General features: G+C 39.5%; 1 protein-coding gene across 2 annotated transcripts in view; it reads left to right on the top strand.

Moving 5' to 3' along the window:
- The first annotated feature begins 5572 nt into the window (after positions 1–5572).
- TMEM184C (transmembrane protein 184C) overlaps positions 5573–22529 on the top strand; it is a 28953-nt gene continuing 11996 nt past the window's right edge. The window contains exons 1-4 of one of the 2 annotated variants that reach the window (NM_001075180.1): positions 5573–5780; positions 13188–13318; positions 13439–13475; positions 14165–14370. In NM_001075180.1, the coding sequence (NP_001068648.1) occupies positions 5658–5780; positions 13188–13318; positions 13439–13475; positions 14165–14370 (497 nt within the window). In that variant the 5' untranslated portion in view covers positions 5573–5657. The other variant, XM_059875902.1, reaches the window with a different exon arrangement.

The raw sequence follows: 22529 nt of genomic DNA, 5'->3' as shown, positions 1-22529 counted from the left end.
CCTTCTTCCCCACTCACCTGGTGCAGAGTAAACCATTTTCCTTCCATCTAGCCAGGGTCGGGGAGGGGGGAGGGGGGGAGGGGAAGTGACATATTACAAAATTAAGCACTCTGCCGGAGATCTGCCCCAGCTCCCCCCTGCATTCTTGCAACATTTAAACCTAAAACTCACTTAATTCTTTGATTGGTTGGCACAATCTCAGACTGTGAAGGGAATATATTCCTAAAGGAGAAAAGCCTGAGGCAATTTCTCTAGTCTTCAAGTCAGCTCAAAGCGAAAAAAAAAAAAAATCAATAATCACTTTCAGACTAGGTAGAGAGTATATACATACATCGACAAAAGATATTGTTTCAGTGATTGATTCACTGGAACAAATCCAACAAAGAACCCTAAACTCAGTGAGGGAAAACCATTTCATTTTACTCCTGGACTTTTTTTAACTTCATTTTTTTAGAGCAGTTTTAGGTTTACAATAAAATGGAAAGAAATGTACGGAGAGAATTCCCACATCCCCTCCACTCCCACACATGCATGGCCTCCCCCCATCATCAGCATCATTCACCTGAACGGTACATTTTTCATCAAGGATGAATCTAAACTGATACATCATCATCACCCAAAGACAACAGTTAACCATCCAGAGTCCACAGTTTACCTTAGGGTTCACTCTTGGGTTTTGTACATTCTGGGTTTGGACAAAATTATAATGACATATATTCATCATTATCATATAATATAGAATATTTTCACTGCCCTAAAAACCCTCTGGGCTCTGCCTATTCATCTGGCAATTACTGATCCCATCTGACAATTATTCATCTTTTATTGTTTCCATAGTTTTGCCTTCTCCAGAATGTCATACACTTGGAATCATATAGTATGTAGGCTTTTCAGATTGGCTTCTTTCACTTGGAAATATGAATTTAAGATTCCTCCATGTCTTTTCATTGCTTGATAGCTCAGTTCTTTTTAGTGCTGAATAATATTCCATTGTCTGAATGTATCACTGTTTATTAACCTGTTTATCTCCTGAAAGACATCTTGGTTGCTTCCAAATTTGGGCAATTATGAACAAAGGTGCTATAAACATCCTTGCGCAGATTTTTTTTTTTTTTTTTTTGTGGACATAAGTTTCAACTATCTCTGGATAACCAATAAGGAGTGTGATTGGTGGATTGTATAGTAAGAGTGTATTTCATTTTGTGAGAAACCACCAAACTGTCTTCCAAAGCAGCTGTACCATTCCTCACTCCCACTAGCAGTGTGTTAGAGTTCACACACTGGTGAAATCCTCACCAGCATTTGGTGTTGTTAGTTCCAGATTCTGGCCACTTTAATAGGGATGTGGTAGTATGTCATTGTTGTTTTAACTTGCATTTCTCAGATAACATATGATGTGGAGCATCTTCCCACCATGCTTATTTGACATCTGGATATCTTCTTGGGTGAGTTCTGTTAAGGCGGTTGGCCCATGTTTTAATTAAGCTTTTGTTTCCTTACTGCTTCATTTTAAGAGTTCTTTGTACATTTTGGATCACAGTCCTTTTAACAGATGTGCCTTTTCCAAATTTTTCTCCCAGTCTGTGCCTTTCTCCTAGTTCTCTTGAGCTCATGGGTTCTTCAGGCCAGGAATCATGGTAAGGCAGAGCCGGAATGGCTTCCTCTGGTCCACAGGTTTAGCGCCTCAGCTTGAAAGATGCAAAACGCTGATGGGTGACTCCAGTTCTGGGAGCCAGAATCAGCTTCTCTACTTGTGGGGCAGGCACGTGGGCTGGCTACCTGGAGGGCTGGGCTCAGCTGTGACTGTCACTCAGCATACCTTCAAGGGACCTTCCGATGTATATTTGGCTCTTCAGAGCACATCAGCCTCTGGCAGTCAGACTTCTACATGATGGCTGAGAGTTCGGAAAGCAAGTTGTTCCAACAGACAAGGTGGAATGACCTAGCCTCTGAAGTCAAATGGTAACTATGATCAGTTTTCACTATACTCTAGTGGTCCAATCAACCATGCCCCACCTATATTGAAGGGATGGGATACAGAGTCTATATATTTACGGGACAAGTAAAGAAATTCCAGCTACATTTTAAAACCATCACAGACATATTTACATAGAGAAATGGGAGGATACAGGCCAAGGGCTTAACAATGTGCACCTCTCAGAATTCCTCAAAGCCAATTTTGTTAACCTATTATTTTAAGTCAGACTAATCCAAACATACCCTCCATGGATGGAAAAATTTCACCTACTTATTCTCATATGACACAGTAACATATCAGCAGAAATTCATTTTCTCTATGTACACTGCATCAAGAATGACTAACAGCTTGCTTTTGACCCTAGAACCACCTGCTAGTCATAACCATTTACTATTCAAACACGATCAAGTTCAGATTCACCTTCAAACTTAGGCCAAATCATATCCAGAAAGAATACAGAGAATACCTATAGCACATCAGGAGAAGAAACTGCCAGCCCACTTCAGTATTCTTGGCTGGAGAATCCCACGGACAGAGGAGCCTGGCGGGCTACAGTGCATGGGGTTGCAAAGAGTCGGACACGACTGAGCAACTAAACATACCAAATAAAGCAAGGAGATGAGGATCAGGCCAACACTGTGGTTGCTGAAATCAGAGGCCATTCCCTGTCTCATTGATTTCATGGGCCAAGAATAATTTCAGAAGTAAACTAAATGGGAGCAAATTAAGTTACTAACTTCTTATTTTCCAAAGTAAAAATATTTAGAAAGCAACTATTCTATTACTATTCCTCACATGAAAGAAAAATAGAATGAACAATTTCAAAATAAAGCATAATCACTTAGAAAGAATAGATTAGACTAAATTAAAAACTACATAATTTTTTTTCCCTCATTTCTCTGACCTGCAGAAACTTCACCGTGGATGAACCTCAGTTCACATACTGGGGTGGGAAACCACCTGTGCATCTGACATTCCGGTCCCTTCCCTCCTTTGCTTTATTCTAATAGTTCTAGAACTTCAGCATGCTCCTAGAAATTCAATCTAAAAGACAAATAAGGAAATGATTTATAACACACAACAAGTGCTATAAGCACATGGGGAGCAAGGGGGAATCAAGGAAAGTTCCACAAATTATGTGAAAAAGATTTGTCCAAGAGAAAGAATGGGGAAGATTACTACGGATGCCAATGACTGTAGCTAAAAGGCACAGGGACAATCTATGTATCCAAGGCAACCATACTGTGTACCAAAAAAGTAAGTAGTGATTATATTTGGTTGTAGAATAAAGGTTACTTTTATTTTTCTATTTTCCAAAATTTAACAATGGAGCATGCATTAATTTAATGATCAGAAAATTTAGAAATAATGATTTCAATTTTATAGGTTAGCTTAGATAGAACAAACAAAAGGCCCATTTCCCCTTAAAAAAGCAGTCTGTATTTAAAAGAGGCCAGGTTGTAAAAAGGAGATGTTATCAAGCTGTAGGCTCTAGCTAGGACAGATGACAATAGGGAAGACGACATTCTGTCAGTGCCTCTGTCAGAATCCTAGGCTGGGTATATTCAATACCGTAGGCCTTCTTATCCATGCTGCTGCTGCTGCTAAGTCGCTTCAGTCGTGTCCGACTCTGTGCGACCCAATGGACAGCAGCCCACCAGGCTCCCCCGTCCCTGGGATTCTCCAGGCAAGAACACGGGAGTGGGTTGCCATTTCCTTCTCCAATGCATGAAAGTGGGAAGTGAAAATGAAGTCGCTCAGTCGTGTCCGACTCCTAGCGACCCCATGGACTGCAGCCTACCAGGCTCCTCTATCCATGGGATTTTTCAGGCAAGAGTACTGGAGTGGGGTGCGATTATCTTCTCCAAAATTCTCAGGTGGTAGGTATGGACAGATCCAATGCTTGAGTTAGATACCAAGGTCAGAATCCTGGCTCTACCAGTAACAAGTTCAACGAGTTCCTCAAACTTTATCCTTAAATACTTTAATCTGTTTTCTCGTTTGTGACATGGAAAACTGCCTACCTTTTAGGAATTTTGCACTGATCAACTGATATAATGTAAGAAAAGCGCTTAGTACAGTGCCTGACCCTCAGAAAATAACAGATACAATACATATTTGTGTATCAATTGAGAAGTAGATAATTTGTTTGCTCTACTGGTTTAAAAAGGCTTTAAGATACCACCATTGTTTGCCTCAAAAGCTTTGAGCACGTAAAACTTCTTTGTCAGTAGTAACGTAAACCTTTTGAAACTTAAATATATGCCAGTTTTTACAAAGTTCCAAATGCGGAAAACATATTCAGTACTGCTTCTAAAATTAAGCTATCCCTAGAATGTTCTTTCGAAGCGTCCCGAAATAACTAAGTGGCTCCACCCCTGCTGCTGCTAAGTCGCTTCAGTCGTGTCCGACTCTGTGCGACCCCATAGACGGCAGCCCGCCAGGCTCAGCCATCCCTGGGATTCTCCAGGCAAGAACACCGGAGTGGGTTGCCATTTCCTTCTCCAATGCACGAAAGTGAAAGGTGAAAGTGAAGTCGCTCAGTCGTGTCTGACTCTTAGCGATCCCATGGACTGCAGCCTACCAGGCTCCTCCGTCCATGGGATTTTCCAAGCAAGAGTACTGGAGTGAGGTGCCATTGCCTTCTCCGGGCTCCACCCCTAGATTTTAGCAATTGACACAAAACTAGGCGGACGTTTCCCATTTCCTCTTATTCCAGCGAACTCCCCTATCCACTTCCAGGCAGAATCGCGGATCTTTGGGTCAGAGAAAGGTTCCGCTCTAAGATAATGGCTTCTTACACAGCCTTTCTTAAAGCTGGAATACAGTCAGCATAACAGTGTAGTAGGAGTTCCTCAAATGTTTTCAAAAGACTTGTACAGCTTGCAGAATCTTCCTGGGCCACTGAGCCGCCAGGAACAACTCCACAACTTCCGAACATTTCGACTTCCTCCACCCTGGTAGCTTGGAACGCACCTTGAAGCCCCGCCCCCGAAAAATGACCAATCACAGAGCGAGAAGTGAGCCGGATGGGGCGGGCCTATCTTGCTCAGTCCTCGAATCACCAACCTCAGACAGCGAGGGCGGAAACGGAAGCCCTGGTTTGGCCTTGGGTTCCGCCTTGGGGGACTGTCCCGAAAGAACAAGTGAAGAAATCCTGAGGCTGCTGGGTTGGCTTTCTCGTCTGTTATCTGTCCGCGGAATCCTCAGTGACGCCTGCAGCCGCCGCAGGAAAGGGACGCCAGCACCCAAGAAAAGAGCGAGCAGGCCGGCAGCCGCGGGGCAGAAACGAACTGACTGCACGGTCTTTACAGGCTGGTCCCATTCGGCGCCGCTCCCCTCGAGGCCATGGTGCCGGCGGAACTCTGGGCGATCCCCAGGTGAGGGCAGCGGCTCTGCCGGGGATTCCACCGCGGAAGAACTGGGTCGATGCTTTGTGGGGAAGAAAGAATGTTGCCCGCACTGCTCCCCGGTAGCCCCGTGAGCGGCCGCGTTTGTGGCAGCAGTAACAGTAAGCACAGCGTGGGCCGAGGAGGCGGTTCAAGCTGCTGGTAGAGTCGCTCGTCGGCTCTTTTACCGTAATATGCGAGACGAAAAAACAGCCCAAGAACAGGGCTCCGCGTTACCATCTACTTCGAGCTTCTTTTCCTTCCTACTCGGAGCTGATTTATGCGGAAACATGCCTTGCACTTGTACCTGGAGGAACTGGAGACAGTGGATTCGACCTTTGGCGGTGGTTCTCTACCTGTTGTCCATAGTGGTTGCGGTTCCCCTCTGCGTGTGGGAACTACAGAAACTGGAGGTAAGAGGGTCCCGCACCATCAGCCTCCTACCCTTTCTTCAATCTCCTGTCCATCTAAGGTCGCCTGTTTTTACCCGGATGCTCCAGGCTTGATATCCTGAAAAACAAGTCATGTAATGAACCCATAGCAGAACCGATGTGTGGCTTCTGGTTGTTCACGGTTTTTCAGAGCATGCTACTGGTGGAGGTAGGACTGAGAAAATAAAATATATTACTATAGCAGCTTCGGAGACCACTGTTTTGCAGGCAGTCATCCATTTCCGGAAAGTAAGATAACTTTATTCCTGAAATCTGATCTGTTCAAATACTGAACTTAGTTAGGTCTACCTTAAGGACCAGGTGTAGAATTTTATTAGCATTTAACTAGCTTCCTGAATTAAAGGATTGAGTTGGTTCGACCTTGTTCTACTTTAAAATTGAACTCTAAGCCAACAAAGTTTTCAGGGAAAATGCCTTGTGTGTTTTTTGATGTCATATTCTTATTATGACATCAGGAAAGTACTATAAGCTGAAAGACCCCAAAGTAAATACTTAACTAAGCACTTTGCAAAAGTTGAAGTGAACTTTCAAGTTTGACGTCAATAAAACCCAAGGGACTATTTTTACTTAGAAACAACTGTTTCACAAGAGTTATGCAATTTGGGGCCTTTTGTGTGGAAACATTTTTATATAATTAAACAAATTGTATTCAGTATGTGTTTGTTTTATGTATGTTCACTCAATTTTTTTGTTCACTTTCCCATACTAGCATAGTCCATATAGTTATTTTTAATGTTACTAGACTATTACACTACATTAAGTATTTCTCATCCGTTAGAAATTTAGGTTATTTCCATAATTTGTCTACCACACCACGTATAGACATCTTAATACTAATAGAGATTCCTTACTTTTAAGTATTTCTCTAGAGTATTTCTTATTCTGAAATATAGGAACTATTTTAAAGACTAATTCTGTGTAGCATAACCTAATTTAAGACTTCTCTTAGTTGTTGGTGTCAGTGACAAATAGTAGTCAATCTAAGAAGGAGATGGAAAATTTTATTCAAGACAAACTGAGAATTATAGCCTGGGAGACAGCCTCTCAGAAAGCTCTGAGCGCTGTCCTGAAGAGATACAGGGGAAGCCGGTGTATATGTGATTCTGGCTAAGGAGGCAGATGCAGTCAAGTACTCGGTAGAAGATAGCTAGTCACAAGGAACAGGTGTGAATTTAGTGAGTTTCTAAGTATGGAAAGATGCAAGAATCCAGATTCATAAAAAATTTCTGAAAACAGCCGACTGTCTGAAGGCCAGTTTTGCCAATTTTTGCAGAGTCTGCCCCGCCCCTCACCCCCACCCCGAATTCCTTCCAGGGTGTATTGTAGGTCAGAACCCACAGTGGCTAGTGACTTAATTCTCAAAGAACTGGATGGGCAGTATTTGTTATTTTACAATCCTTTCCCTTTCGCTCTTAATTTAGACCAAAGTTTGGGAAGCATTTTGCTACCAGTTTGCCCCATGGGACTGGGAATGCTTGTTCACGGGTCAAATGAGGATTTTCAGGTTTAGCCATTCAATGTACTGTTACTGAACTAAGCCCTGTCAACAGTAACCAAAAGCCTCTGGGCCTCTGTCTTATGTCCAGGAAATGGTTCCCTCTTGTTGCTTCCTCCCAGGAAGAAAAAGTTACACTGTTACAGTCTTGGATCTTATATAACTATATATTGGGTCAATCATTTCAAGTGGCCTAATCATTAGTTTTATCGGAGATTCGGATACATTTGGTAGTGCCAGAACCAATAACCATAAACAGGCATGAATGCAAGTAGTATAGTTAGTAACATTACTAAGGTTATAAGTAAGTATTTAAGTTTGAACTTCATTACAGCCCAGCATCTCCCCAGGTCTGACCACTCTTCAGTTCCAGTCACCATCTTTAAGGGGAGTGATAACATTGGCATTGTACATAAAGCTCAGCAATGGACATGAACTTGGGCAAGAGGCCTGATGTGCTGCAGTCCATGGGGTCGCGAAGAGTCGGACACGACTTGGCGACTGAACAACTACAGTAAAGCTCACCAGAGATGTCTGCGCTTACAAGTCAAGTGGTGGGTCGTCATGGCCCCTTTCAGAATCGAGAAAGGAATGCTGTCTTCTAAGTAGAGGCCAGAGGAGAGAAAGTGATCTTTATGTTTGAGCAAGTCCTGCTGCCACTGGAGAGGTCTGGCGAACACAGCACAGACGCACAGTGCACCCCAGAGGGGCGGGTGGGCGCCAGAAGGCAGAGAAGTTCTGTGTGAAGTGTTTCTGGTTTTGCTTTAAAATGTAAATCTTTATTTCATCATTGATGTCAACTCTACTTTTTCTGTACCAGCTTTTAAGGAATATTTTAATCTACAATCTCCACTGCTAACACCCTGAGCCAGGTTCTCATCATGTATTGGCTGGACTATCCTGAGCACACCAGCCAAACAGCTAGTGAAGACACAAGTCACGTTATGTGTATCCTTGTAAAGTTTTCCAGTCACTGCTAGTCCCGGATTAAAAGCCAACATGTCCCTGACTGTGGCGCCAAGCCCCAGCATGATCTGAACTCACCCCCCCACCATCTCACTCTGACTTTCTCTCCTTAGTTCGTGAGCCGCCTCCACACTTGCTTTGCTCAAACGTGTAGGGCATGCTCCCTCCTTAGGGCCTTGGCGTGTCATAATATGCCTTTCCTTAGATGGTATTTCCATTCCTTTGTGTCCTTCAGGTTTTTATTTCAGTGTCACCCAGCTCCCCTGTTTAAAAATTACAAGCTTCTTTTCCTCAACTCTTCATATCCTCTTCCCTTCTTTATATTTCTTAGGACTCACCAGCATCTAACACGATTTATATTTTACTTGTTTTCTCATTTTGCCCAAATGTCTGATACTTAATAAATGATTGTTTGAGTCCCAGTGCTGCTGTATTCTGTATGGTTAGAGAGGGAAACATGACTCCTGCTTTCATGGAACTTAGTGATAGAGGCAAACACAACCAGCACAAACAGATCAATAAATGATGTGAAATGCTATGAGGAAATTTAAAAAAGATCTAAAAAGTGAACAAGCAGGGCAGCATTGTTCACATCTTCCAAAAACAACTCTACCAGCCTGTGGAAAATTAAGTGGAAGTGGAAAGAAGTTAGAAAGCTCTTCAAGGTGGTTCAGAAGTAGTGGGTGCCCAGGCTATGATGACTTATGACCCAAGTCAGGATAGCAGAAATAGAGATGGAAAAGTGAATTTTAAGCATCATGGAAATTGAAGAAACAGAGCTTGACAGGGGATATGATTGGGGAAGAGAGGCAGTGAGAGAAAGGGGGACGTCAGGAACCACTCTGAGGTTTCAGTCTTGAACAAGGTAAATGGTGATGCCAGTTCCCAAGGTGGAAACTCGATGGAAACTCAGATTTGAAAGCACTTGAGTTCTGCTTGGGACACATAGTTAAGGTCTGTGAGAGACATTCACATGGGCTCGTCAGATATGCATGTGCTAAGTTGTTTCAGTCATGTCTGACTCTCTGCGACCCCCTGGGCTGCAGCCTGCCAGTCTCCTCTGTCCATGGGGGTTCTCCAGGCAAGAATACTGGAGTGGGTTGCCGTGCCCTCTTCCAGAAGGACAAAACAGTGAGAAGTCTGGTGCTGCTGCGCTGTCCATTGGTCTTCACAAGTAAGAGGGTCCTTTGTGAGCCTTGTCATGGTTTCGATGGAAGCATCGGTGGTGGTGGTGGTGGTTTAGCTGCTAAGTCGCGTCCAACTCTTGCGATCCCCATGGACTGTAGCCCGCCAGGCTCCTCTGTCCTTGGGATTCTCCAGGCAAGAATACTGGAGTGGGTTGCCACCTCCTTCTCAGGAGATCTTCCTGACACACAGATTGAACCCGGGTCTCTTGCATTGCCGGTAGATTACCAACTGAGCTTTGAGGGAAACCCTGGAGGCATCCGGGCAAAAGCTAAAAATAAATGTGGAGTGAAGAAGTGGTATCAGTATATGAAGACAGGTTTTTGTTCATTTTGTTTGAGTATTTTTTTCACTCGGGAATGCATGGCACAGCAGATAGAAAGGAGTGTGGATTAAGGGAGGGCCTCCCCTGCCTCTGTGTTTTGTTGTTAAGATGTTAGGGACACTAACTACAGCATGTCCCTAAGATAAGGTGTAATTTTCTTTAATCTTCTTTAAAGCCCTGAAACAGGAATTATCCCAATTTTACAGATGTGAACACTGAGACTAATAAGTGGCTAAAGTGACAGTCATTCTCATTATTTACGGGATGAGTTTATGTCTTTAAAATGCTTAGCACTGTCCCCAGCACATAGTAGGTACTCAGTAAGCCCCTAATTACCACTGTTGTTTTTAAAATAGCACTGTTGTTATTGCTGTTTATTTGCTATTTATTTGCTGTTGTTATTGTTATAGTGGGGCAGCAATGTGATAGCATTTTTGGATAGCATTTTCATTGGGATTAGGTTCACAACTGAGCACGCAAAGCAAAGTTATTTGCATCTGATTAAGCACTGGAAAAAGTAGTTGACATGTTTAGAGCCAGTATTGTATGAAAAAAAAATACTTCTCTTGTAAACACCACAGTCACAATGCTCATGCTGTGAGAAGTCAGTGGCAACTGAGGTTGTAGAAAACTGGAGGTTTGGCTAGCCAGTCCCATGCCCGTGAGGAATACACTCAGGCCTGGAGCAGCCAGGCGACCATCTGTGCCGCCATCTGTCCACTCTTACTGGGCTGAGCGTGTGTTTACATATACAGAGGTCAGTAAGGGACACGCCCCCGGGATGCCATGCTGCCCTGCTAGCCCTGTGTCCCGAGTAGCCACTCTCCCTACTCTCCAGCAGTGCTCCCTGCTTCTCCCTGAGAAGTGAGCCCAGAAGGCACTCTCCTGTGTCCCTCTACTCTCTGCTCTGAAAGCCACTGGCTGAGGGACAGCTGACTCACTTCTGGATGCTGGTCTTTATTGGTTTTTTCTTTCCTCTCTGCTCTCTTCAAATTACCTTAGGGAAAAAATCTACACTACTTATCTCCTTTTTTCTGAGCCCAAAAGTGGCTGATAAGTTTAATATTAATCGCATCCTTCTATCAGTGTGTCTCAAGTGTGAATAATTTAGAGATAAATAGAAATTAAAATAAATGTAATAATCATATTAATAATTTGTGCAGATACCTAGAGTAAGATCTTATTTTATAATACTACTTTAGTAGAACATATATAATTTTATTATATTTTATTATAACATTACATAAACATGTACACACATACGATAGGTTCAATTTCTTAGGCATACAGCTTTTTAAATAGCTCAAAAACCAAAACACTTATAAGACCAGTGATTCAAATTAGGAGCATTAATGTGGCTGGATGATGCTTTTCTAAATCGAAATTACCACTTGCAATGTAAAACTAGTACTAACTCTCATATGCAAGATTTCTACAATTGGAATCACCATACTGAAATGAGTCAATTCTCCAGTCACTTGTTTTATGATCATTTGAAAAAGAACTTTCTCCTTTACAGCATACTGAGGATGCTTGGCTTTCTTTAGTCATGAGCACATCAGTTTTCTCTCAAGTCTGCCACCAAGTTCTACCTTTTAGCACTAAAGCAGTCATAAAAACAAATGTAGGCATTAAAAGTACTTGGCAATACTGTTCTTAATGATCACCTTGTAATAAAGAAAATCTAGGGTATGTTACTATTATTGCCATCATTAAAATGAGTTGTTGTTTAATTGCTAAGTCATATCCAACTCTTTTGTGACCCCATGGACTGTAGCTCTCCAGTCTCCTCTGTCCATGGGATTTCCCAGGCAAGAATACTGGAGTGAGTTGCCATTTCCTTCTCCAGGGTGTCTCCTTGACTCAGGGATCGAACATGAGTCTCCTGCATTAGCAGGCAGATTCTTTACCACTGAGCCACCAGGGAAGCTCAGTATTGAATTTTAAATGAAATTGAGCCAAGCAAAAATCTTTGGAAAATTATTGCTCAGACATTGTTTTTAAAATCTTCACCTCTGCATATTCACTTTTGACTTACTGCTTTATTAATTTCTAGCATTCAGCAAGACTTTCCAATCTGCTTTTCATGTTTTCCATACAGTTGAATGTAGAAATTCATTGTTATAAAAATACATTTGTTCTCAATACTTTTGTTTTCTACTTCTGTAATCTTTGACTCTTGATGAAAAAAAAATCTTGTTCGAAACAGCAAAAGACAGAAGTTGTGGACTTCAGTTCTATTTCCATTAACTGCTCAAACTCCTCAAATACTAAAAACAGATTCCCAGCCTTTTCACTTTAAAAAGCTAGCATTTGCTTTTTTTAAATTTTAATTAAAAGGATTCACATTCAGGAGTACAAGGAATAAAATTTATTCTAGAGGGCTCCTCAGATAAAACAGAGGTTCAAATAAATTTTTTTTATCAGAAAATGAGTGGATTACTTTAGCTCTGCCTTAAGGATGAAGCAGTTCAAATTATATTTTTAGAAATTGAGCTTTTAAAGGAAAAAAATGTTGATCAGATATTGACCTTAAAAAGAAATTAGACCTTTTGAAAATGTCTTGTCCTGAGTTGATAATATCGTGTATAAGAGACACGCATGTGTGCTTGGTCGTGTCCAACTCTGTGACCCAATATGGACTGTAGCCTGCCAGGTTCCTCTGTCCATGGAATTTTCCAAGCAAGAATACTGGAGTGGGTTGCCATTTCCTCCTCCAGGGGATTCTCCCTATTCAGGCATCAAACCTGCATATCATGCATCTCCTGTATTGGCAGGCAGACTCTTCATCACTGAGCCACCTGGGAAGCCCTGTGTGCTCTTACAGGGGCAATCTGTATTAGCATGGGTCCTCTGAACGGGTCCCTTGGACACTGGCAGTGCTCATTAGCCAATGGGAGGATTAAAAGACATGATGCATGTCAAGAACTTAGCAAAGTTATCAGGCAAACAGCACTCAATAAGTCTTCTGTTCATATTTTGAGTAACAGTAAAATTTGCAGAAATCTTTGGTAAATTTTATCCCAACATAAAAGCAGAGGAATAAACCAGAAGATTTTTAGATTTGACTTATAGAAAATTCTAAAATTTCTGTACATCCTTAATCAGAAAAATCAAATATAAAAGGCCAATAACAATCTGAGGGAAATGACATGGGATTAGTATGCTTAATGTATGCAGTGCTATAACTAAAGACCATATGAGGAAAAATCCACCCCCTCCTTCTATAAAAGCACAAATAGGCTGTTATTGAAGAAAAAATAAAAATAGCCACTAGTTATTTGGAAAATACTGAGCCTCAGTAATAAATTAAAATTTTAAAAAATACAAAAAGCATATTTACCTGTTTAGTTTTAATATCAGAGAATTATATTAATATGTTCTTTGCTTCTTAAAGGTTGGCATACACACCAAGGCTTGGTTTATTGCTGGAATCTTTTTGCTGTTGACTATACCTATCTCGCTTTGGGTGATACTGCAACATTTAGTGCATTACACACAACCTGAGCTACAGAAACCCATAATAAGGTAACACGTTGATTCTACTAGTGTTGTGTGGCTTCTCTCATAAAATGTAAGTGTTACGTAAAATGTAAAATGCTTTTAATCATGTAAAGTGTTTTAAATTTGTTTTTGCTTTCTAAATAGGATTCTTTGGATGGTACCCATATACAGTTTGGATAGTGTAAGTATGCTTCATTTTAACTCATTAACTAAAAACTTGTTTTAGGATACTATAATTAAGGTAATAAAAGTAATGTTATTTGGCAATAAGGAGTTAGGTTTATAAGTGTTTTTAATGTTAATAAAGAAGGTAAAGTATAACCATAGAAAAGGCAGATGTTTTAAAATTTCAAATGAGTTGTTCTTATTCCTCTAAAGATTGTAATACTTAAAATTACCGTATCATCCTTTTTATTTATTACAATATTTATTTGGACCAAAGCAGAAATCTTCCCCAGTGGATCCTAGTATATGTAATTGTTACAAATAACTGCTTTAATTTGATTAAATATAAAGAAAATGTCTTTAACATCATTTTCTATGGTCATGTCAAGAAGTTTTGGATTATATTAATATTGAAGAACTCAAGTACATAATATAACTTTTCTCTTCATATTCATTGTTTACCCCCAACAGAAATGTTTTTGTTTACCAATATGCAAGATCTTTATTGCTTTTAAAAATTGATTTCACAGATTACCTGGTAGCCCTCATAATGATAAAATTTAGCAAGTTTGATATAAGTATGTGACAAGACAACTCAAGTTTTAAAATAGGGCTATTGCGAGTGCCATGAATTGCAGTGGTAATTCCTTTTATTGTTTCTAACATCTGTTAAAACAACTTTTTAATATCTATGCTTCTTCATAGTGGATAGCTTTGAAATATCCCAGCATTGCAATATATGTGGATACCTGCAGAGAATGCTATGAAGCTTATGTCATTTACAACTTCATGGGATTCCTTACCAATTATCTAACTAACCGCTATCCAAATCTGGTATTAATCATTGAAGCCAAAGATCAGCAGAAACATTTCCCTCCTTTGTGTTGCTGTCCACCATGGACTATGGGAGAGTAAGTTTGTTTGGTTTTAATTCTTTAAGTTTGGTTTTACTTAAACAGATATAAGTGTCATTTCTCTGCAGTGTGTTAAGTGCTATATGCAGGACAAGAAGTGTAAGACAGAGTCCCTACCCTCATGTAGTTCATAGTCAAGTTTGAATACTTAAAAAACACATTTTTATAATCCAAACATATGAGTTAGTTTCTTTTACATTATTTACCCTAAATAGAAAACTGACAAAGTTGGGAGAGGGGGGGCGGTGGGAAACTTAGAAATCATTTAACCAACATTCTTTTACGATTGGAAACCAGAGTCTGCAGAGATTAACTTCCTCAAATCACATAGCAAGTTAATGGCAAAATCAGGTCTAAGACTCAAGGAGAAGATAGTCTAGGTGGGAAAACGGCATTGGACATGAAATAAGAGTAACAAATGGTGATGTTTATTCTAGTTATATGTAAGTTAGTTGGCCTTGTTATTCATTCATGTAGGACAGAAAGGAAATAAAGCCTGCAAAGTTAAGTTGAACCTAAGATTTCATTTACGCTATGAATGAACCACTGGATGTTTTTCAGCAGGAAGCATTTGAAGACTGGCATTTTAGAAAGATTAATTTTAAAATACTATGCAAGATTCATTAGGAGGAGAAGAGTCCGGAAAGGGAAATAAATTATGTTATTAGAATAATTCGTTTGTGAGAACGAACTGAAAAAGAGGGGCGTGGAATTGAAATAGAAAGGAAAGATAATAAGAGAATCCAACAGAGAATCAACAAGACTTGATTACTGATAGATGGGGATGTAGGTGAAATTTGCAAGCCAAGGTGGGTGGAATGACTTGGAGGAGTCAGTGTAGATACACACCCTAGGGTTAGCCACATTGCCTTCCCTGCAATACAGAACCACTTTGACGACATCAGCACCAAATGTAAGTGTCTCTCCTTAACATCCTTGCAATGACAGGGAGCTGCCTGGCTATTTGAAATAATAAATTCCTAAGGTGTTTATTTGACAAATATGTATTGAACACCTAGTATGTGCTAGTATATAGGTATATCATAATACATATAACAGATGTAGAACTCATGGAACTTACAGCTTGGTTAGCAATTAAATGAAGACACAAATATATAGTTAGTTACTTCAAGAAACACTATGAAGGAAAAACAATAGGAGCCTATGAAAGAGGATAGTGAGAATAACAGTTGGAGGTGGAAGGATATTGTACTCAACTCCAAATACAATAAGAACAAACAGGGATTTATAACCAAAGAGATTGGGGTGGTCACTGGGTGGAAAATTACTAAGAGGAGACATCAGGGTAAGAGAATTCTTTCTAAACTGCCCTAAAAAGAATGTTACTTAAGGCAGACCAAGAAAACATCAAGAGTGACGGATGAGGAGCTGGATTCGATCTCAAGGGTAATCAGATATTGGGAGGTAGGGTGAGATGATGAAGCGGTGGTGGTAATAGGTGTCTTAGCAGGATTTTTTGCTCAGACTGGTTTCCCAGGCCAAGGACAGGGCCTAGCTCATGCCTAGTTGAAAAGAAGGCTAAGAGGAACCCTGTCTAAAGTTTGGTCCAGGAGAGAGATTGTCAAGTGAGAAACCATTATAGGATGTTAAGCAAAGGGCTGATACCCAAGTGTCATTTTCAGAGATTACTGTACTCTTTGTGTACTGAACTGGAAGTGGGCATAGATGCAGGAGATTGCAGTGGTCTAGTAAATATGATGACGATAGTGGAGGTGCAATGGCAGCTTGGCTTTGATCAGGACTCCTCTGTTAATACAGAACCTGAGATGCGGTTCTGGCTGCCTCTTTGGGCTGGCTCATCCCAGTTAGTAGGTGGTCAGCTAAAACCCAGAACCTTTTTCAAGGTTTCAAGGCTGTAGACCAAAATTTCCCTTTTCTGTGCTTGTGCAATTTATTTGTTCCTAACTACACAAGCAATTACATTTATTCTTGTTTACATTTTTTTATGCATCACTTTTATTCAGGGATAATTTTACATCAAAATTTTAGTTTTTATATTTAATCACATTTTCTCTTTTTAAAAAACTATATTAAAAGTTCCTGAGACTCTTGAGTTCTGACAGCTACTACCTGAATGATATCAGCAGTGTGTCCATAACTATAAACCAGGTTTTCTTTCCTTTGAAGACTTTAAACATTACCAAAGCCGTGCAGTTTGGGGATATGGTTTTAGTAATATAAAATTTTTCATTCTCTTGTATATAAATACAGTTTAGGTTACCAGTCTCCTTCTATTGGATAACTGGTGATATATGTCTGATCATTAATCAGCCTGTTGCTGTTGAGGATAAATCAATATGATGCTTTGGTTTTAAGCATTATACTGAATTTAAGATGCAAATTTGCAGTCTTTAGATGTAAAACTGCATCTCCTTTTTAGACTATGATTTATGTGACATATGCAGTGAGCACAGTGAGTTTTCTTTTAATGAATGTTAGATTTTATGTATGTGAGTTTATGAGAGGAGAGGAACATTTTACCTAGTGATTTAATACTGTTAGGAAACAAATGTTTTCATGAAACAGTACTAACTCTTACTGTGTATTCCTTTCCACCCTCTTGTTTTTAAAATTGGATCATAGCCCACCATGTTGAATTTGCCACACTTTGAAAAAATTTGCTCTAGGGTGTATACCTTGGAGTGGATATGCTACATCTTTTTGGCTTTTGTGTGATTTTGTGATAAATTATTTGCTGAAGTGACAGTACCAAGTTACTCTCCCATTACCAGTAGAAAAGATTTTAGAATACCCACACTTCTTAATGTTTGCCTCTCAAGAGGTCATAAAGGTTTTACTGATTAGTAGTGAGTTTAAACAAGTTTTCATGTGTTTATCAGCCATTTGTGTTTTCCTTCTGAGAAGTGATTGTTTCTGTTCCTCATTTTTTAATGGGTTGTCTATCCGTAGGGGATATTTATAGATTAAGATTCTAATTATTTAATGCATGTTAAAAATACCTTCTTCTAGTTTTTGGCATGTTTTGGCACTTTATTGAGGATGTTTATATTGTTGAATTTATCAGTCTTATTTCAAGTACTTTTTGTCTGGTTAAAAAAATTCTTCCTGACCCCAGCATTATAAAAACAACTCTCCTGTGCTTTCTTCCTAAACATTTTACTTTTCCATTAAGACTTATAAACATATATTGATTTCTTTTTCATATGTTATATGAAGTAGGAATGCAGTTTCACTTTATTTGATTGACTTGCTGTCCTAGCACCATTCTCTCTCCTGCCTCACTGGTTATGTTGCCGTCTCTGTCATATAAAGGTTCCATACATGTCGGTCTATTTGTGATCTTCCCTTTTTCTCTTTTATTAATTAACTTTTCTATCCCTGGACCATTTCCATACATTGACTACTATATTTAATTAATAAGTCTTAAATGGGCTATTCTTAATTTGGTGCTCTTATGTATAAATTTCTGATTCAGCTTGTTAGGTTACTTGAAAAATCCTATTGGGACTTTTTGATTGGAATTGAATTCAGTCTTCAATTTACTGAATTCAGTCTTCAATTTATTGAAATCTTTATGGTTATTTGAATCTTCTTATCTATGAATATGGTCTACTTTCTGCTTATCTAGCTCTTCATTTATCTTTCAGTATAGTTTTCTCATAAAAGTCTTGTACATCTTTTATGACTTTTTAAATGTCTTATATTTTATTTCTATTGTAAATGACACCTTTTTTAAAAATTAGTTTAATTACTACCAGTGTACAGAAAGGCAATTGGTTTTTGCATACGGAGCCTATATCCAAAAATCTTGTTAATTTTTCTTATTCTGTAGATCTTAAATTCTCTATGTAACCAGTCACCTTCAAAAGAATTTGTTTCTAGTTTTTATACATGTTTCTCTTCTCACTGTGCTCAGTACCTATAGACTTTATTGTATCATTCCTGGTTTTAAAGGGAATTCTTATAAAATCTCACATTTGAATATAATGTTTCTAAAGATGTTTTGTAGGCATCCTTTATTAGCTTAAATAAACTCTTTTTTATCCCTAGTTAAGAGTTTTTAATCATACCTAAGTATTGAATATCATCAAATGCTTTTTCTATCCCTGTTGAGATGATCATAATTTTTTGCTTTTGACCTGTTAATATAGTGAATTAGATTAATGACTGTTCTAATGTTATAATCCACTTGGCATTTGAAAGACAAATTTTAAGTGGTTATGGTGTATCATCAACTTTTCTACATTATAAGTTTTGGATCGCTAATATTTTGCTTAGAACATTTAGATCTTTGTTCATGAACAAAATGAAGTTATGATTTCCCTTTCTTATACTGTCACTGTCTTCATGTCCAAGTTTTACTGCCTACATAAGAGTTACTGCCTTTACTTACATATTACAGGAAGAGATGGGGTACTATATACCTTGAAAGATATGCCCTGGACTTTTCTTTCTGGGAGGACAAGTATAGAACTATTTTGGCTTCCTGTTGTTTCTAGAACAAAAATTTTCTTAATTACACCATTTAGGAATTAGGCAGACTAAATGAAAGTTTTTAAATGTATGGACATATGTTTGAACATAGACTTTATTTTAAAGCAAATGAACATGTCCAAGGCAAGCCATTCAATATAATAGTAGTTCAAGTCTGTGCCCCTACCACCAATTCTGAAGAAGCTGAAGTTGATCAGTTCTATGAAGACCTAGAAGAACTCCTAGAACTCACACCAAAAATAGATGTTCTACTCATTGTTGGGGATTGGAATGCAAAAGTAGGAAGTCAAGAGGTACCTGGAGTAACAGGCAAGTTTGGCCTTGGAGAACAAAATGAAGCAAGGAAAAGGCTAACTTAATTCTGCCAAGAAAATGTACTGGTCATAGCAAACACTCTTTTTCAACAACACAAGAGACGATTTACACAAAGACATCACCAGATGGTCAGTACCGCAATCAAATTGATTACATTCCTTGTAGCCGAAGATGGAGAAGCTGTATACAGTCAGCAAAAACAAGACCTGGAGCTGACTGTAGTTCAGATCATCAGCTTGTCATAGCAAATTTCAGGCTTAAACTAAAGAAAGTGGGGAAAACCACTAGGCCAACCAGGTATGACTTAAATCCCCTATGAATATTAGTAGAGGTTATAAATAGATTCAAGAGATTAGATCTAGTAAAGAGTGTGCCTGAAGAACTGTGGTTGGAGGTCTGTAATACTCTACAAGAGGCAGCAAACAAAACCATCCCAAAGAAAAAGAAAAGCAAGAAGGCAAAGTGCTTATCTGAGGAGCCCTTACAAATAGCTAAAGAAAAAAGCGAAAGCAAGCGAGAAAGGGAAAGGTACATCCCACTAAATACAGAGTGTCAAAGAACAGCATAGAGAGACAAGAAGGCCTTCTTCAATGAACAGTGCATAAAACTGGAAGAAAACAACAGAAGGGAAAGACTAGAGATCTCTTCAGGAAAATTGGAAAATCAAGGGAATATTCTGCCCAAAGATGAGCACAATAAAGGACAAAAATGGTAGAGACCTAGTAGATGCTGAAGAGATCAAGAAGAACTGGAAGGAATACACTTAAGAACTGTACAAGAAAATCTTAATATACTGGATTAATAGGATGGTGTGGTCAGTCACCCAGAGCCAGACATTCTGGAGAGTGAAATCAAGTGTGCAAAAGGAAGCACTGCTTTTATTTTAATATAAATTTATTTATTTTAATTGGAGGCTAATTACTTTACAATATTGTATTGGTTTTGCCATACATTGACATGAATCCACCATGGGTGTACATGTGTTCCCCATCCTGAACCCCCCTCCCACCTCCCTCCCCATACCATCCCTCTGGGTCATCCCAGTGCACCAACCCCAAGCATCCTGTATCATGCATTGAACCTGGACTGGTGATTCGTTTCATATGTTATACGTGTTTCAATGCCATTCTCCCAGATCATCCCACCCTTGCCCTCTCCCACAGAGTCCCAAAGACTGTTCTATACATCTATGTCTCTTTTGCTGTCTCGCATACACTGTTATCATTACCATCTTTCTAAATTCCATATATATGTGTTAGTATACTGTATTGGTGTTTTTCTTTCTGGCTTACTTCACTCTGTATAATAGGCTCCAGTTTCATCCACCTCATTAGAACTGATTCAAATGTATTCTTTTTAATGGCTGAGTAATACTCCATTGTGTATATGTACCACAGCTTTCTTATCCATTCATCTGCTGATGGACATCTAGGTTGCTTCCATGTCCTGGCTATTATAAACAGTGCTGTGATGAACATTGGGGTACACGTGTCTCTTTCCCTTCTGGTTTCCTCAGTGTGTATGCCCAGCAGTGGGATTGCTGGGTCATATGGCAGTTCTGCTTATTTAACTTACATGCAGAGTACATCATGAGAAATGCTGGGCTGGAAGAAGCACAAGCTGGAATCAAGATTGCAGGGAGAAATATCAATAACCTCAGATATGCAGATGACACCACCCTTATGGCAGAAAGTGAAGAGGAACTAAAGAGCCTCTTGATGAAAGTGAAAGAGGAGAGTGAAAAAGTTGGCTTAAAGCTCAACATTCAGAAAATGAAGATCATGGCATCTGATCCCATCTCTTCATGGCAAATAGATGGAGAAACAGTGACAGACTTTATTTTTTTGGGCTCCAAAATCACTGCAGCCATGAAATTAAAAGACACTTACTCCTTGGAAGAAAAGTTATGACCAACCTAGATAGCATATTGAAAAGCAGAGACATTACTTTGCCAAAAAAGGTCCATCTAGTCAAGGCTATGGTTTTTCCTGTGGTCATGTATGGATGTGAGAGTTGGACTGTGAAGAAAGCTGAGTGCCAAAGAATTGATGCTTTTGAACTGTGGTGTTGGAGAAGACTCTTGAGAGTCCCTTGGACTGCAAGGAGATCCAACCAGTCCATTCTGAAGGAGATCAGCCCTGGGATTTCTTGGGAAGGAATGATGCTAAAGCTGAAACTCCAGTACTTTGGCCACCTCATGCGAAGAGTTGACTCATTGGAAAAGACTCTGATGTTGGGAGGGATTGGGGGCAGGAGGATAAGGGGATGACAGAGGATGAGATGGCTGGATGGCATCACTGACTTGAAGGACGTGAGTCTGAGTGAACTCTGGGAGTTGGTGATGGACAGGGAGGCCTGGTGTGCTGCAATTCATGGGGCTGCAAAAAGTCAGACACGACTGAGCGACTGAACTGAACTGAACTGATGGCAGTTCTATTTCCAGTTTTTTAAGGAATCTCCATACTGTTCTCCATAGTGGCTGTATTAGTTTGCATTCCCACCAGTGGTGTAAGAGGGTTCCCTTTTCTCCACACCCTCTCCAGCATTTATTGCTTGTAGACTTTTGGATAGGAGCCGTTCTGACTGGCGTGAAATGGTACCTCATTGTGGTTTTGATTTGCATTTCTCTGATAATGAGTGACGTTGAGCATCTTTTCGTGTGTTTTTAGCCATCTGTATGTCATCTTTGGAGAAATGTCTGTTTAATTCTTTGGCCCATAGTTTGATTGGCTCGTTTATTCTGGAATTGAGCTGCAGGGGTTGCTTGTATATTTTTGAGATTAATTCTTTGTCAGTTGCTTCATTTGCTATTATTTTCTCCCATTCTGAAGGCTGTCTTTTCACCTTGCTTATAGTTTCCGTTGTTGTGCAGAAGCTTTTAAGTTTAATTAGGTCCCATTTGTTTATTTTTGCTTTTATTCCCAGGATCCTGGGAGGTGGGTCATAGAGGATCCTGCTGTGATTTATGTCAGAGAGTGTTCTGCCTATGTTCTCCTCTAGGAGTTTTATAGTTTCTGGTCTTACGTTTAGATCTTTAATCCATTTTGAGTTTGTTTTTGTGTATGGTGTTAGAAAGTGTTCTAGTTTCATTCTTTTACAGGTGGTTGACCAGTTTTCCCAGCACTACTTGTTAAAGAGATTGTCTTTTCCAATTATGTAAAGTTTAAAAATAAAATAAAATTAGAGGAAAAAAAAAAAAAAGAAAAATAAATAAAAAAAAAAAAAAAGAGATTGTCTTTTCTTCATTGTATATTCTCGCCTCCTTTGTCAAAGATAAGGTGTCTATAGGTGCGTGGATTTATCCCTACGCTTTCCATTTTGTTCCATTGATCTATATTTCTGTCTTTGTGCCAGTACCATACTGT

This window comes from Bos taurus, chromosome 17, assembly GCF_002263795.3.
Source record: "Bos taurus isolate L1 Dominette 01449 registration number 42190680 breed Hereford chromosome 17, ARS-UCD2.0, whole genome shotgun sequence".
Taxonomy (NCBI): domain Eukaryota; kingdom Metazoa; phylum Chordata; class Mammalia; order Artiodactyla; family Bovidae; genus Bos; species Bos taurus.
Note: the sequence above shows the minus strand (reverse complement) of the source record. Positions and strands in the feature narration are given on the sequence as shown.